Source organism: Girardinichthys multiradiatus, chromosome 22 (genome assembly GCF_021462225.1).
Source record: "Girardinichthys multiradiatus isolate DD_20200921_A chromosome 22, DD_fGirMul_XY1, whole genome shotgun sequence".
Lineage (NCBI taxonomy): Eukaryota > Metazoa > Chordata > Actinopteri > Cyprinodontiformes > Goodeidae > Girardinichthys > Girardinichthys multiradiatus.
In genome coordinates, this window is record NC_061814.1 from 26,919,948 (window position 1) to 26,936,658 (window position 16,711).

At 39.0% G+C, this 16,711-nt stretch overlaps 1 protein-coding gene across 1 annotated transcript; it reads right to left on the minus strand.

The window, feature by feature from the left end:
- Positions 1-1,872: 1,872 nt before the first annotated feature.
- gdf10a (growth differentiation factor 10a) lies at positions 1,873-7,137 on the minus strand. The gene is made up of 3 exons (XM_047351853.1): positions 6,629-7,137; positions 2,780-3,903; positions 1,873-2,655 (listed from the first exon to the last, which is right to left on the minus strand). The coding sequence occupies exons 1-3, from the start codon at positions 6,843-6,845 to the stop codon at positions 2,464-2,466; spliced, it is 1,533 nt and encodes a 510-aa protein (XP_047207809.1). The 5' UTR covers positions 6,846-7,137; the 3' UTR covers positions 1,873-2,463.
- Between the last annotated feature and the right edge of the window lie 9,574 nt (positions 7,138-16,711).

The following is a 16,711-nucleotide window of genomic DNA, read 5'->3' on the forward strand; positions in this document are numbered from 1 at the left end:
GATGTGTCATTCTGTGCCACATTTCTGAGTAGCAAAAAGACCAAAAAATTGGGTCTCTTTTCTTGTCACTTCTTTCTCCTGTGAATTAAAGGGAGAAGCAGTGGCGTCGAAGAGGTCGAGATCATATGTCTGCAAGCATCTGCAGGGAGAAAAAAAATACTTTTGGAAATGCTCTTTGAATGAGAAGAAAAAAGGGAAGTGCACCATGTTTTGAAGTTCAAGTGGCTGGCGTCTTGATGGGTGAAGGCTTGCTTCCTCCATCAACCATTTATCCGTAGCAGCCCACATCCGTCACATTATTCGCTGGACAGCTGATGCCCGAGCCTTTGGTGTGGAGTAATAATGGGTTCAAGGGGCCCGTTTCTGAGGGGAACCTTCATGCTTTTGGACACAGTTATGTTAAAACAGTGGTGCCCTTTAAGGTTTGTTTTGTCCAAGAAAAACTAGTACAATTTAAAATAACAATATTACTGCAAGAACACTGGATTAAATTACTTTTTATTCTAATTCATATAAGCCAAGTTTTCATAATTTAAGCAATACACAAGTAAAAAAACACAGTATAATCTAAAAAATAGCAATACATAATCTAGTTATCGTTACAGTCATATTAAATCAGATTTCACATTCAAAATACCAAAAAAACAAAAACTAATAAAAAAAATATTGGTTTATTCTAACATTCTTAAAGTGTTAAAGGGGAGTTGCTGGATGTGAAGTGCTTTCTACAGTTCATGGAAAACGTTCTACAACATAAACATTTTGTCTTGCAAACAAAATTACACATGCTAGGGTAGAAAGTATGCAAAAAACTGGAAATGTTTCATAGTTCTTTTGCTGAATGAGCTGCCAAATGACACTGTTAGTTTGTATTTAAATATTTAACTTCGCAAAAGTATTCATACTTTTTTTTTACATTTTGTCACATTACAACCACAAACATCAATGCATTTTAAAAAGATTCTAAGACAGACCAACACAAAGTGGAACAAAATGTGTAAAAATGTGAATGGAAATGATTACATAGGTTTTAATTTTTTTTTTACAAATACAAATCTAAAAAATTTAGTGTGCATGTGCATTAAGCAATATTTACTCTTACACCTCTAAATAAAATCCAGCGTGTTGCCTTAAAGTCACCAATTATTAAACAGAATCTGTTATCATGAAGACCAAGGAAACATCAGACAGGTGAGGGATAAAGTTGCAGAAAAGTTTAAAACAGGGTTAGATTATAAAACAATATTTCAAGCTCTGAAGATCTCACAGAACATTGTTCAATTCATCTTCTCAACATTAAACATGAAAACGCCACAACTGTCCACTTAAACCGATAGGCTGGTTGAGAGCATTAATCTGAGATCTAGACATGAACTCATCAGAACGTTTGAAGAAGCTGCAGAAATCCACTGCACAGGTGAAGGAATACATCAACTGAACCAATATTAATTTTGTGATTTACAATTCTGCCATTTGTGGGAAAGTGACAAGAGGAATTGTTGACTTCCCTATTTTGCAAAACTGCTAAACTGGATAAACATGGTGGCTGCGCTATCGTCCTATAGGGATGCTTTTCTTCAGCAGGTAGAAGAAACCCAGTCAGAGTTGATGGAAAGAAGAATGGAGCTAAATATAGGGTAGCGCAGCAAGGAAACCTTTTAGAGACTGCAACAGACTCAAGACTGGGAACGAGGTTCACCTTCCAGCAACCTTAAACATACATCCGGAGCCAAATTGCAGTGGTTTAGATCAAAGCATGATCATGCATTGGAATGACTTAGTCAGAGCCCAAACCTAAATCTTAATGAGAATCTATGGTATAGTTTTAAAATTGCTGTTGAAAGATGCTCTCCATTCAATCTAGGCAATCATGTCTGTCTCTAGATGTACAAAGCTAGTAGCGGCCTAAAGGTGGTTCTCCAAATGATTTACTCAAAGGGGTTGAATACAAATGGGCCCCACACGTTGCATATTTCTATTTGATAAATTTAAAACCTGGCCTGCCATATAAAAATACGTTGAAGTATGTGGTTTTAATGTGAAAAAATGTTAAAAGGTTCAACAGGTATGAATACTTTTGTACTGCTTTGTAAAACACAACTACAAACACCACATGAGCTGTCTTTAAAAACGTTCTGTTATTAAAAGGAAATCATCCCTTAAATGCTCTTTTCTACTGAACACATTTCAGCAAAGAACCTACAGGGCTTCATAGAGATGCATAACACTGACTTTACATGTGGTTCTCCTGCCAGCACAGATGCCAGACAAATTCAGTTCTGCTTCTTCACGACAGAAGAGATGGAGGCGATTCCTCTACAAACCCCCTATTCTTGAAGGAATATTTTAAGGCAGAGTGACATCATTTTCCAGCATCAGGGAAACAGTTAACTGATGCACAGCTGTCACTTTTACACCTTTTGACAGTTTCTCCCTTATTTGTGTTCCTCCCTCACCACTGTACTATCGGCAGGAGCAGGACTGGACGGACATGTTGGGGTAAACCTTGAGCACTAGGTTCCTGGATTCATCCAGGAAGAGCACAGCCAGGGGACTCATGTTTTCTGGGACACAGCAGGGCTCGGGAATCCCAGGGATGATTCCAACAGCTCGCACTATGCTCTGGATGGTGGCGTGGTTAGACGGCCTGGTAACCTGATAAAATTTAGGGAAAGAAGAAACATGCTAATTTGGTCACAATATAAAGTTTTATACTTGAAGGCTGGAGTGTAGAAAACTGAAAGAGACAATATAAGATGTTAGAGGTGTGTACTCCTACCTGCGGCATGGGAAAACCACATGCACCAGCACAGTAGTAGGCATCAAACGACAGGGGCGCAATGACCCATTCACTCCAGCCAATATCAGCAAAATCTACTCTGAGGTTCCTCCTTGAACAGCGTCTGTCATGGCCCCACTGCCGTCTCCTAGCCTTCCGCATTGTTTGTTCATCAAAACTCAGAACAGATGATTGAGTGTTAGCCCTACCCTTTAGTTTTCCTCCATTCTTTCCCCCTTTGCTTCGCTCATTCTTCTCTCTGTCACCAATAAAAGGCATAAGACCAACTTTGAGGGTTTTATTAGTTGAACCATCAATTTTGATCTGCTGTGCTGTTATTTCTTCTTCTGTGAAGGTCGGAGGCTCAGCTTTGCGTTGTTCCTCTCTGCCTCCGTTTTGGCTCGTACTTGTCGTGTGCTTCTTCTTTGGTTTAAACTTCGGTTTGAGTGCAAGGTGCCAGTTGTTCTCCCACAGGTCATCTTTTCTGTATCCACTGGGCCTGTAGTCGACCTCTGGCAGCTCGTTGTTCTGAATAGGGCCAGGGAGTGGATTTGCTTCTCTTCTTGTGCGTTCCTTCAGCCTAGGTGAGGAATAAGACTTGTGCAGGAGTTCTGCTCCCTCACTGATTGGGTCATATCTCTGAAGGCTGGCAGCAACGCTGTTGGGCTCAGCTAAAGCTTGGTCATTAGCATACAGTAACAAGTAGGGCATGCTGACAGCAGAGAAAATCTCCTCTCGTTTAATATGGTGCTGCTGTCCAAAGTCCAGTTCCAGTGACAGCAAGAACTGACCCCTGTCTCGAGCTTCCTTTATTATCTGGGTCACATCTTTCATCTGCCACACTCCTCTTCTGTGGGGGTAAAAGGTCACATTACCTAGAGATGACCCCACCGGTCCATATCTGACCTCTGACCCAGAGGAGACGGAGCGAAACTGCAAGCTGATGGACAAAGAAGGGTGTGTTGATGTGGAGTGGCATGACGGGCTCTTGAAGCGTTTACAGAACCAGGGTTTAATATGTGTGTGCTTTTCTAGCAGGAAGTGGAATGTTGCAGAGAGGATGTCCTCTGATTCCTGAAGGTTTGTTAGATTGAGTCTGTACATGATCCTGTGGTCAGCAGGGTCTGTAGAGACATGAAGTCATACAGTCAGAGTTAATCAGACAGGGAAGCAATCAGCTATAATTTCATAAAAAACTGCATTTAATTGCATTAGCAATAGTATATATGTATATGTAATATAGGTAACTGACACACCGTTTAAATTTTCAATTTACTTTTAAGTTGATCAGCGTTCTTTGTTTAGAGGAAGGAGAGCTGCAGCTCAGTGCATTAAGTCAATTCCAAGTTTTCTCTCTGACCACTGTACAGCAGAACATGATCTGAATTTTATTCAAGCGGAAAATCAGCTTTGCTCTTCTTCAAATATAGGCTAAATGTCTAATTTTTTAGATAGATTTTGATTTCTGACACCAAAACCTTAAATAAAGTGCATAAGAGCAGCTGTGTTGGGATATCTTCAATCATGAAATACAGTTTATATGAGCAAGGACAACAGGACAGAATAAAGCACAAGTAAAAAAAATATTGACATAATCCATCTGATAATTGATGAATAACATCATCACTTATATGTGCATTTTTAAATTTTATTTCAGACAAAATATGATAAATGTACTAGTTCATATTTGAGCTGTAAACCTAGTTCATAAGGTTAAGGGGAAGTATGAATATGCCAACAAATTAGTTTTCTTTCTCAAGCCTCATAATGGAACCATTTTGCAGGAATAAATTAGGCAAGATCGATTCCAAATTTTCCGCTTGTTTTTTTGGCTTTATGAATAAAATGTGACAGTTGCTACAAAACAGAAAAATTGGCCAGAGCACGTTAAGGCAAACAGAAGCTGAACTGTGTTTGAATTCAGTTATTTGAGATTTTTTTGTGAAAGAAAAGGTACCAGATGCAAAGGTAATGGTTTTAGAAAAAGGCAACCCTTTGAGCCAAAAGCACTTATGTGTGGTTAAGCTCCCACCATAATAGGACAAAGGCGTATCCTTAGCTTGTTACATGACTGAGCTTTGAAACCATTCAGTGACTCATTGGTAGGATCTAAGGAGGTGTGCCCTTAAGAGGAACCAGACTCTGAGTGTGCAGCAAACTGCATATTCATGATCAACATTAACTTCAACAGCAGAGTTATTGTTCATTGTGTAGGAGTTCAGCTGAAGTGTGCACTGAGTGAAAAGCTATACATTACCCCAAATTCAGCCTGCATATGGAAGTGCTTACCCCCAGTTTCAGTTAAAGTTTCCCTTTAAGTTTGATACAGCCTGCTCAGTCACTGAGATATAATCAACGTTTTCAGCAGGTCTCGCACCATTGTAAAAAACCACTTACATGTCTCCTTGGATTACATAAAGTCTCTGCAGTACAAATATGCATGTGTTATGATATGCTATCTGAGAACTATGTAGGGTATAAATGTTGAGTTGCATTAATAAAAACAGCATCAGACAGAGAGGAATGCATGTGCATTAGGTCTCCCGTTTCCAGGATGTTGAGTTGCTAATTCCCCCAGGACCAACTAACTAAAACACAGAAGCCACGACAATGACCCTTCTCTGCACATATGTGCCTGCCCATGAGTTTTTTTTACTGTATTGTATTTTACTGCACATGGCTCACATGCATTCTTGCGCGCCTGTCTGGGGTAATTGATCGGACCCTGCATGCAAGTGGCGCCTCTGCTTCCAAAGCCCCAATGAACTCACAGTGTCCTGAAACTATTTAAATGGATTCTCAGACTGATCCAAAACAATCCTAGCTATTTAGAGAGTAGAGCCCGCCTAAGATTGTATGGAGTCCGATGCATAATTTGACTCAGGGGTCTGAGTCAATTTAAAATTATTTGCTGAAGAAGCAATGTAAATAAATTGGTTATTGGTTTCAATAAACTGAGTCTGAGTCATTCATATGGTCCAGAAGTCATTTTCAGAGTGCAGTGCTTTAATATACTTGGGCAGTTGGATGGACTTTTACTGTCCTTGTTGGTCATTCCTGATGCAGATTTCCATGACCAAGATGCTAAAGATCACAAACAGTGGTGGGGACATAGTTACAATACAAAAAGATGGAGAACAATGAGGAAACAATAGGGTAACCGATATCTTTATCTCAATATTTGACAATTATTTCACAATTGCTTGTTTTACTTATATCCTGCAGCTGTGATGTATTATCTAGTTTGTCATTACAGTGTCTATGAACAGTAACTACAGCACAGACACAAGAAGCTGCAGAAACGACCCGCTTAGCAATGTTAAATTATGACTGTTAACTAGGGTTGGGACTTTAATACGATAATCTCAAGGATGTACCTAACAGAAAAAAAATGGGTTAAAAAATGGGTCACAAAAACCCCCAACATATTTAATCGCTTCTAGTCCACAAGTAACACTGATGCACACAAACCAGTTGGTTGTAATGCCCCTAGAGTTCGTTTGCCAGCAGAGAAGAAGATGCACAGGTTGTATTGAGGACTGCTACACCTCAAGGCTACAGTATCACATGAATGCAAAACATGTTGCATGAACTTTAGAGCCAATGTTTGCTACACCAGTCCTGATGCAGCTTCAGTAACCAGCAGCTTACTTCGTCTATGCCTTTGGCCGTCTGAGTGTCTGCATCCAGTCAATGTAAATAACTGGAGTAACTTCTCACTGTGCACATTTATGTTTTGTTTTGTTTTTTGCATTTTCCAGTGCAGTTTATAGCATAAATAATATTTTTCACACCTAAATTGATGCATTTGAGCGTTTATACGTCATGTAGGTGAGCTTGTTTACACACCTTGGATGGCTCTGAAAGTCCTGATAGTGTTTCCTTCTTTCAGGCGGTTCTCCCTGTTATATTTATCGTACAGTCTGAGCATATGCCGGGAGAGCATGTCCTCAACAAGGTTACTTGAGGTTTGGAGGAAACCGTCTTCCCCGGTAACCGATGCAGTGGCCAGGACGCAGAACAGCGTCAGCAGAAACAGGTGCGAAGAAATCCTAAATACTGCCATTTGAGTGCCGAGATCGATCCAGTAAAAAAATATCTAAAAAGGTTAAAAAAAAAAAAAGAAAAGAAACTTGCAGAGAAATGTCCAAACTATCCACAGACACGACAAAAACAATCCACGCTATAAAAGCTCTGCGCGACTTTCCCCTTGCTCCGTTTGCACTCTCTGTCGGACCTGTCGGGACCTGGATGCTGAATGGGTTGGTCCGGGCAATAGTTGGGGCTGGTACTTTCACACTTTTGTGATCGACAGCGGCTTGAGGGGGGGTTATAGTACTGGAGCGGTGAGTGGTGCTGACGCACACTCCTGTCAGCCAACGGGGTCTCTGCAGAGTTAAGAGCCAGAAGTGGAGGTCATGAGGCTGGCCCCCTTCTCTCCCTGTCGATGATGTTAGTGAAGACGATGTTATATTTCTTTGCATGCGGCTTTGGATCACTTTTTAAAAAACAATATTTAAACCCATTTGGTCAACTCAACAGTTTTTTTCCCCTTGTGGCCAATGTAATTCTACCTCATAATTTCCAGCTCGCCACATTATTTCCAGTTACTACTTTTGACATGGTCTCAGTCACACATAATTACCACAGAAACACTTAAAATAATAGTCTGACCAACAACCCAAGGGCTATTGTTAGAACAGGAGCTCCACATTGTGTACAGTGTGTAACGTGTATTAGTTTCTCGTTGGTGCTGAATTTATTCATTGCAAATATCACACTGGTTTCAAACTTGTAACACTTTGGTCTGTGCTGCACGTATTTCTGTATGTTTGTGTTCGCAGTGTTTCCTCTGGTGTCTGGGGTTCTGTACCAACAATGCTTGTTTTGTGGAAGTGGTGGTCTCCAGCAGAGAGGCTGTAACTAGCTGGGCCTCCCAGGTCTCTCTGCACACACATTGTGAATCTGTGCACACACACACACACACACACACACACACACACACACACACACACACACAGAGAGAGAGAGGTCTCCTCAAAACTTTTCTGGCCCTCAAGGGCCATGCAGAATACTCCTTTTCACTATGTTCCACACCAGCGACAACTCTTAAATTGGGACCTCTCTTAAGATGTGTGTGTTTGTGTGTCCATGCATGCTTTAGTGACAGTAGAGTTGCTGACTGAAGTGGCATGCTTTATGGTTTTGTCATACCACACAAACACATCGGCTTTCCTTTTCCCATATAGTGTTGACTTATGCTGTGATGAAAACAAACCATGATTTGTGGTTATTTTACTGAATGCATTCAGTTCTCTTTTTTTCCCATTAGAATTATTGTCAAATTCGAAAATGAATGATGAGAAAAATCTAGTGAGAAAAGTTAGCCCTCCTCTGTAAATTAAGTCTTGTGGCTAAACGATATTGAAAAGCATGCTGTTGTTTCTCTGGAATTTATTACATGTAAAAACTGAAAAGTAGTTGCCCAACAACAAGCTGATATTTCTATGATTACAGCAAGCTGAAAACATGAGGCTGTCTTGTTGCTCCCCTCTGAGGGAGAAAACAGAAATAAACAAGAAGGTTCAGAAAAGGATTCAGACAAAGTTGAACATTTTGAACAGATGCAACATGTGAGCAAAGTTAGGAAAGTTCAAGTATGAAGAAGAAAGCACACAATAAGCAATGGGCTCAAACAGTAAATATGCACAATGTGGTCAGTGATGTAATGAGTTACAGACTGAATGCTAGAATGCTTTGGAAAAGATTGCTTGAACATTTTGTTTTCTGTCACGTTACAGTCAGAAACTTCAAAGTACTTAGTTGGAGTTTTTTTATGTAAAAGACAAACACAAAGTGTTGCATAATTTTGAAATGGATGGAGAATGATAAATGTTTTTTTTATTTTTTACATTCTAAAATCTGAAAAATGTGGATGAGTTTGTATTAAACCCCTTTTACTCTGAAATGGCCAAATAATTTTTAGTGGAACCAATTGCCCTTAAATGCTTGATTAGGATAATGAGTCTGCCTTTGTGTAACTTAATCTAAGCATAAATATCTGTAAAGGCCTTATTGGTTTGTTAGAGAACATAAGTGAACAAATAACATAAAGACCAAGGAACACTGGAGACTGAATGGACATTTAGGGCACACAGCAAACATAAGGACAAGGAAGCTGGTTAGAGCTGAATAAATCTGGATGGACATCAAAAGACTTGAGACTGGGGAAGAAGTTCACCTTCCAGGACAGACCACACCTAAATCCAACAGAGAAGCTGTGGCAAGATTTAAAGCTGTTACCTTATTGAAAGGTGGTTCTAAAAAGTATTGTCTAACACAGTGTTTTTCATCTCTGGTCCTCATGGCACAGTGCCCTGTATGTTTTAGATCTTTCTCTGTTTTGACACACCTGATTCAGATGATTGCAGCTCGGCAAAAGCGTGTTCATCAGCCATCAATTAGAATCAGGTGCATCGCATGTTTTAGAAGGTGTGTCTTGAGGACCAGGGTTGGAAAACACTGGCTAAAGGGTAGGAATACAAATGCATGCCACACTTGTCAGATTTTTATGTGGAAAACCTTTTAAAACCATGTATGCTTTTCCCACCACCTCAAAGTTGTGCACTACTTTGTGTTTATCTGTTGTGTAAAATCTCAATAAAATAATTTGAAGTTTCTGTGCTTGTACTGGGACAATATGTGAAAAAAATTAAACAGGATGAATGCTTTTGCAAGGGACTGTAGGTGTTATGACACAATTTATTTGGAAATTTAATAGACTGAGTGTTCTGTTATAAAAACATACATTTATTTATCAATGTGATTAAAAATAAATTGAGAATACATTCAAGATCTGCTTATGTAATTACAAAATTTAGATCTCAAGTCGGTTCATCGTTGAGTTGACTTAAGAAACACAACAGGCATGATTACGTGCATGAAATGATTAAATCCCTCTGGAAAAGATGATTTACCAACAAAAGGCTAGAAGGGTTGAACATCAATGCCCTCTGATCTCTCCAGCAGCACTGAAATCTGCTGCCTGTTTTATCTAACTCCTCCGACTCTGTTACAGGGTCCACACTGTGCTACAGTTTGTTCAGCACGGAGGCTCTTTCGCAGGGCTGTCCAAACCAAACAGAAGTTGTGTTCTGCTCTCAGTGGGGGAATAGAGAGCTGAGAGGAATTAACCTTCCGGTACATGTGTGAGAGTCTGTGTGTGGTACAAGTAGCGATGGTTCTGGAAATGCTCCTTGTTTAACACCGTTACATGGTTTTGGGACTTAGCTATTAGAACTCAGCTTGGTTGGTCTGTTAGATGTTTGTGTGCAAATGGGATCATGCATTCACCAGTCATTGTCATGTGACAGATTCTGTGATAACTTGAATAAGATGAAGATTAATAGTTTAACGTCACCACTTTGCAAGTCTATAGATTATTGTGTCCGTTAACGTTTTCATGGAAATATATTTTGGTATTATCATCATGCAGAGAAGCCTTTTGACTTTGACAGAGTCAGAAATCATATTTCCAACAAGCACAATGCTTCAGCTGGGAAAATAGGCTGGGAACAAATACACGTTTTTTTTAAATTTTATTTCTACTGAGGCTACTGATTAATTTCCCACTAGATGTTGATAACAGGCCAAGAAATCCATTTTTTATAAAGATATAAAGAAATCAAACAAATTTGTTCATGTATTAAGCTACCAATTGACCTAATATGAATATTTTTGGACTGTGGGAGGAAACTGAAGTACCCAGAGATAACATTAACATGCACAAGGATAATATACAAGCTCAATGCAGGAAGGCTCTGCTCTACTTTAAAGCCCAGGAAATAAACTAGTTTATATTAATTTGCAGAAGAATCGTTTTTGCTTTTAATTTTAGTATTTTTATTTTATGTTCCTGTGGTTTATAATAATTGTATTTAAAAACAATAAAATACAGAATATATGTTGAGTACAACACAGACCGCCTTCAAAGATCATTCCTGGTTTTGGGCCAGATTCTGACACTGGTTGGAGGGTTATTAAGGACCTGGAGTCCCACTATGTGAGTCTCAGCGACTCTGCATGTTTTGAGTGTGAGAACAAGCATGAGTGAGTGAGTGTGTGTCTATGGAGACTGTAGTTATGCTTAGGGGTGTAACTCTGTGACCCATTCACATGATTAACAAAACATTCATGGAAGCAGAGGAATGTTATGTTTTTTTGTGTATGTGTTCACATGCATGTGCAAGCAGTCATGTGAGTATGTGTGTGTTTGTGTCTCCTCGTGTCTGTGATCTTGGGCCCCCCCTACAGTGACCCCACAGAGTGGACCATTCTGTCCGCAAACAAAGGGCCAGCTGTTCCTTCCATTTCACCTATGAACCGCTCCAAAACCGCCAAGCGTTTGCCACAGAGTTAACCAAATATTTCTATTTCTGCTTTGAATTTGCCTCAACAAATGGTTTTGAGTTTTGGATTTCTCTGTCTCTTCTGGCTCTCTGTTTTAAACTCAGAGCTCACAGGTGGCCATGTAATAAAATCTCAGAGTACAACATGGGACGTCTTAGTTTCCCAGATTAGAAAAACTGAATGAAAACAATGAACTTTTAACAATTTTACCTCATGTAATACTTTGACGTTTTGTAAGGAAAAATGAACACACAGAGCTGTTGCTTGCTTTGGGAATACTGTTTCATGTTTAATTGACTGATTCAGATTTGCTTTGGTTCCCTTCTGTCCTCAGTCTGTGGAAAAGCACAGAAAGACATATTGTATTTAAGATCCCACTGAAGGACTATTTTTCTAACCATGAATCAAACCACTTGGCAGGCAAAAAGGCAGGTTGAAGACAAAAGTAAAAAAAAAAAAAAATTGCATTTCGTTATTAAATGGATAGTTTAGAATTATTGAAGTGAGGCTCTGTTAAACAATTATCAGCAGTTAATATCTCACCTAGTGTAAAAAACCCTCCTTCCATCCATCCATCTTCTATGGGGGAGCTGGTGCCTATCTCTACGGTCGAGAGACAGGTTACCAGTCCATCGCAGGGCTGTCACATTCTGGGGTTGTAGTGGCAGACCAAAGCGCAGACAAGAGCTGGTCAGCAGCATGTTATAGGAAGGCTTCATCTTTATTCAAAAGATTATCCAAAAAACGTAGCAAAAGACGTAGCATAATTTACTGCAGGAATTAACATGAGTTTAGCCCAAACGTACATGATTTTCCTGAGCAGTAGCATAGCACAAACAGAACATAATCATGGTAGTGAACGAGATAGTGAACGGAAGGAACCAGCGAGGAACTAAGAATACAGACCAACTATTATACAGAGAGACATGAGAGGGTAACAAAGGGCAGATAATCAAAAGAACTATGAACATGTGTGACATGGAAGCAGGGAGGCTAAAGGAACAGGTGAAACTAATACAAAGACTAAAGCATGGGAGAAGTGATTAATAAACAATACCTAAGCAAAAACTATAAACAAAGATAAATAACCAAAAGAGGCAGAAGAACCTAGAATAATCATTAACTAAAATAAACTGAGAAACTAGAGGGAACAGAAGAAACACCACGACCTAGATCTAAGAAACGGGCAAAATAAGAATTAACAAAAGAAACCATAAAGACACCATAACTACAAAAGTAAACAAACCTAAACCAACACTGACTGAAATAACTGGAAAGTAAGCAGATAATGTGAGGACTAGAATAAATACGAACCAAGATGTAAACAATAACCAAAGCTAACCTATCAGAAGGGACTGGAAGAATAGAAATTAACTTGAGGAACTGAGCTAGAAAGGACTAAAATAAAAAAGGGAACTAACACAGAGAAAATAATAACTGAAGGGGAAACTAATGACAAGCAGAGGAAAGAAGACTAATAAACTAGAAGAGTGCAAAAAGACAACAAATAATCATAAGAAAACCAAACCAAGTAATAAGAAAGCAACCACTAAAGGAACTAAGAGCGAGAGGAGAGAAATCAACAAACACTAGGAGGCGGTAGAGGAAACAAAACTAAGAGGAAGCAAAAGGACAAATAAACATGATACAAAACCCAAAATAGAAACATCTTGACAAAAGTAAATAAACACAAAGCCACAAACAAAGTCCAAAATGTCGCACCCCGACAAGGGAATCACACATGAAGAACAACAATCCAAACACCCATTCAGATCTAAGACCAATCAACCAAACAGCCATGTTTTTTTGGACTATGGGAGGAAGCCGGAGTACCCGGAGAGAACCCACGCATACATGGGGAGAACATGCAAACTACATGCAGAAAGACCCCCGGGTGCTACCAACTGTGCCACTGTGGAACACCCCTCTTGGCATCTTCATCTATTTAAATCCAGATTAGTTGGTCCTGGAGAGCTGAAGTGAACAGCTAGTTTGCGAGGGACCAAAGCAGACTTCTAACAACTAAAATTAATTACAACCTCAAAAAGTCAAGCAGTTTATTTAAACACTATTTTATGAACCTTTAAAGAATTGTCATGTTTGCATTGGGTGGATATTTACAAAGAAAAGGAGGCAGTGTGCCACCATTGATCTGCCTGTGTGAAGCAAGTACTGTGAATGGAGCATGAAAAACATTTCCAGTTTGTTACCATCAGATATTAAAGTAGGGCATTGTAAAAATAAAAAATAAAAGTTTCTTTAACAGCTTTTTGCTTTTGAAATCGTTTTGGTTTTTATTTAGACAAGTTCTCTGACCAGAAATGCTTATACACATGCCATTCTCAGTATGAGTTTCAGGCAGGAAGATAAGCGGTGGGGTGCCACATCCCATTTCAATATTCACTTGCTTCTGTGTAAATAAGAGCTGAGGTTCACATATTATTCAGCCATTGCCTTTGTCTTACTCAAGATCAAGCTGAGTGAGTAACAGGTTCAGGAGGGAAACCCAAACATTCTTCTATAGCATTACTCTCTGTTTTTGGTTTTGTATTTTTGTGATCTTTTTGAGTTTTGGTTACATTTGGCTTCTCATGTGTTAGTTAAGATTCAGTCTTTATTTATAGTTAATTGTTGTCTTTAGATCTCAGTTCCTGTTTTATTTTCATGACCTGTCTTCCCTTGAGGTATGTGTTTAAATTGCTCCCTGTTGCTCTTGTTTCTGTATGAACTTTTAATTAGTATTTTAATTTATTATCTTGCTTTGTTGTGTTCTATTTCTGGTTTGTATATTTCTCTGGATTTTGAGTGTTGAGTATGCATGGACCCTGTGTATTCCTTGTGTTACAGCTCATCCTCTTATAGTCCAGTTAATGAACTCATCTGTGAAGCATTTTAGTAATCACCCCTCCACAGTATTTAAGTCATTCTTTGCTGAAATCTACCAAGCCTTCTGTAACTTTCCTATTTTTCCTGTCATGTTTCAGTTCAGTAAATTTTCAGTTTATTATCAGTAAAAACTTTTTTTCTGTTTCTTGGTCCGCCTGCCTGCATTTGGGTCTAATCAACGACTAAAACATGACACAGGCCAACTCAGCTGTTCCCAGGCCAGAAGGTGTGTATAATAAAGCAGAGACTTCTGACATGACCCAGTCTGGTTTCAAACAAAAAAAGATGCCAAGAAAGCTATCTTATGCAAGTAAGTCATTACCATTAAAACCTCACCTCAAAAGTTCTGATTTATGAAACCCTTGCAGGCCCTATGCTCTCTTCAAGGCTGAACCCGTTATTTTCTTTATTTATTCCCAAGAGGTCATTTAAAAAGTCTTTTTTGATCGTGTTTTATTTTCATTTATTTTATTTACATGCTGATATTGTGCCCAAGGTTACAATTCTTTTAGAAAGTCTGTAAAGAAGCAGCAGCACTGAAGTTGCTGAGAGTTAAATGTTAGGCTGGTATTTAGAATAATCTGCAGAGACCAGGATTTGAGCTGTGACTTGTGCTGTTTTGTTTACTCTGGAATCCATGATATTTATCATGGGCACCACCATGTGCTGCTGTTTCCTGAACATGTCCCAGAGGTCCATGACCTTCACCTCTGCACAGGCTTCCCTGAAACCCTACAGGTCTGCAGCCAGGATGGAGGAAATTACACCACGAGATTGATCGGCCAAATCCTTTAATTATTAGAACTTTTACAATGGTGCCTGAGTGAGTGTGTCCAAACTAAATAGGAACCGAACAACCTTTGTCACAGACTACATTTTTAATTTCAAAAGTCAAATAAAATTTAAAGTTTAATTTGAGGTTTGGAGGTTGCAGTTGTTTTCAAATGCATAAAAAAACTTAGAAACTAGTGTGTTTAAGATGTAAAACAAATCAAAATGGTCCAATTTGTCACTTCACCACTGTGTTTATTTTTACATTGAGCCTTGAATGGAGTGTGCTATTACTTTTATTGAATATAATAATTCCAGTTGCATAGATTGATCTTTTTCCAGAACATGATATGCCCACTGTATTTGTTGTCCTAGTTGAACCAGTTTTAATTCAAGAGCCGAAAGGTTCCTAAAAAGCAGCTGCCCCAGAGGTGCAGCTCTCTAAAGAGAGCAGATATTTTATACATTGTGGGAATATGATGGCAGGGGATTTTCATAAAGCTTGACGGACCTGTCAAATTAACTCATGCTTTAATTTGCTTCTGTCTTCATCATTTAGTGAGAGGGTGTGTGATATTTCCCAATAAATGTAGCCTCCTTGTAGAGTTAGTAACAAGAGGTATGCATTTCCCAGTCGTGGGAGGTTCAGGTCTCTTGTTGCGTTTCGAGCTCTAATCGAATCTGACCGTTGCTCGGGTGAAGTCATGTAAATAGGGTTCCAGAAGTGAGAAGGCTGGTAGTGGTTACTGGCTGATTAGTGAAGCCAAAAAAGCTCAAATTGGAAAATAAAAAAGTATCAATGTTTTTGTATTTCCAAGTTGTGTTGAATCAGTTTGATATTTCGCAGTTCTGGCAACTGTTGACAGAAGACAAAACTATTTTTTCCAGAAGGATCTACTGTCTCTGGTGGTGCTACATATGGGTGTCCAACAGACCAAACATGCCATATGTCAGTCTTTGCAAGCCTGCTGTAGAAGGTCAAGGCCAGAGCAATGGTGGGCAATCAAACGGGAATGTAGATTCAATATCAGTGAAAGCACTGTGCTGAAAACCTCTTCAGAAAAGTTACCTTCAGTTTTCACCATAGCACTGCTGCGCAAAAAATGATTGAACAAAAAAAAAAAGGATTGGAGGCACTTTTTAAGATAATAAAATAAAAAACATTAAAACAAAAATTCCATAACAAATTAAGAAAACTATATCAGAAATATTTTGCAGTGTTAGGTGCATGACACAAAGCTGGTTGTCATTGAGTCAAGCTAAATTCTGAACAGGCTTAGAATGGTTTTCTTTTTGTTTATATCAAATGACATTCTCAGTCAAGACAAACAAGTTCTAATTTCACTGGCTCTTTGACCTGGTGGGTTCCACAAGGTTGAGTTCTTGGTCATGTTTCATTTCATTTTTTCATCCTTTCATTAGCGGGCATCATTACAGCTTCATAGGCTGTCCTCCCTGGTCCAAACTGTAACCCAGATCTATTTCGGTTTTAAGAAACATTTCTACTTGGACACTGGGCACCTAAGATCAAGAAAAAGATATGCTTTTGTTGACATTACATTTAGAAAACTGCAATTTTTTATGTTTATGTGTATGCATTTGTTTTTATCCAAATGAGAAATAAACAATGCAGTTAATTTCAAAGCTAGTTAGAGGGAAGTCCACTAGTCAGGCTCTGCCAGAGGTGACAGGGGTGACAATAAGTGATCAATTTGTGATATAAGCTTTTATGAGAGCATTCAAGTAGCTGGGAACCCTTCCATGAAGCACTTTGTAGGCTAACATCAGTGTCTTGAATTTGTTTCAGGCCCTTTATAGGAAGCCAGTGGAGATCAATGAATGAGGGGTGATGTGTGCTCTTTAAGG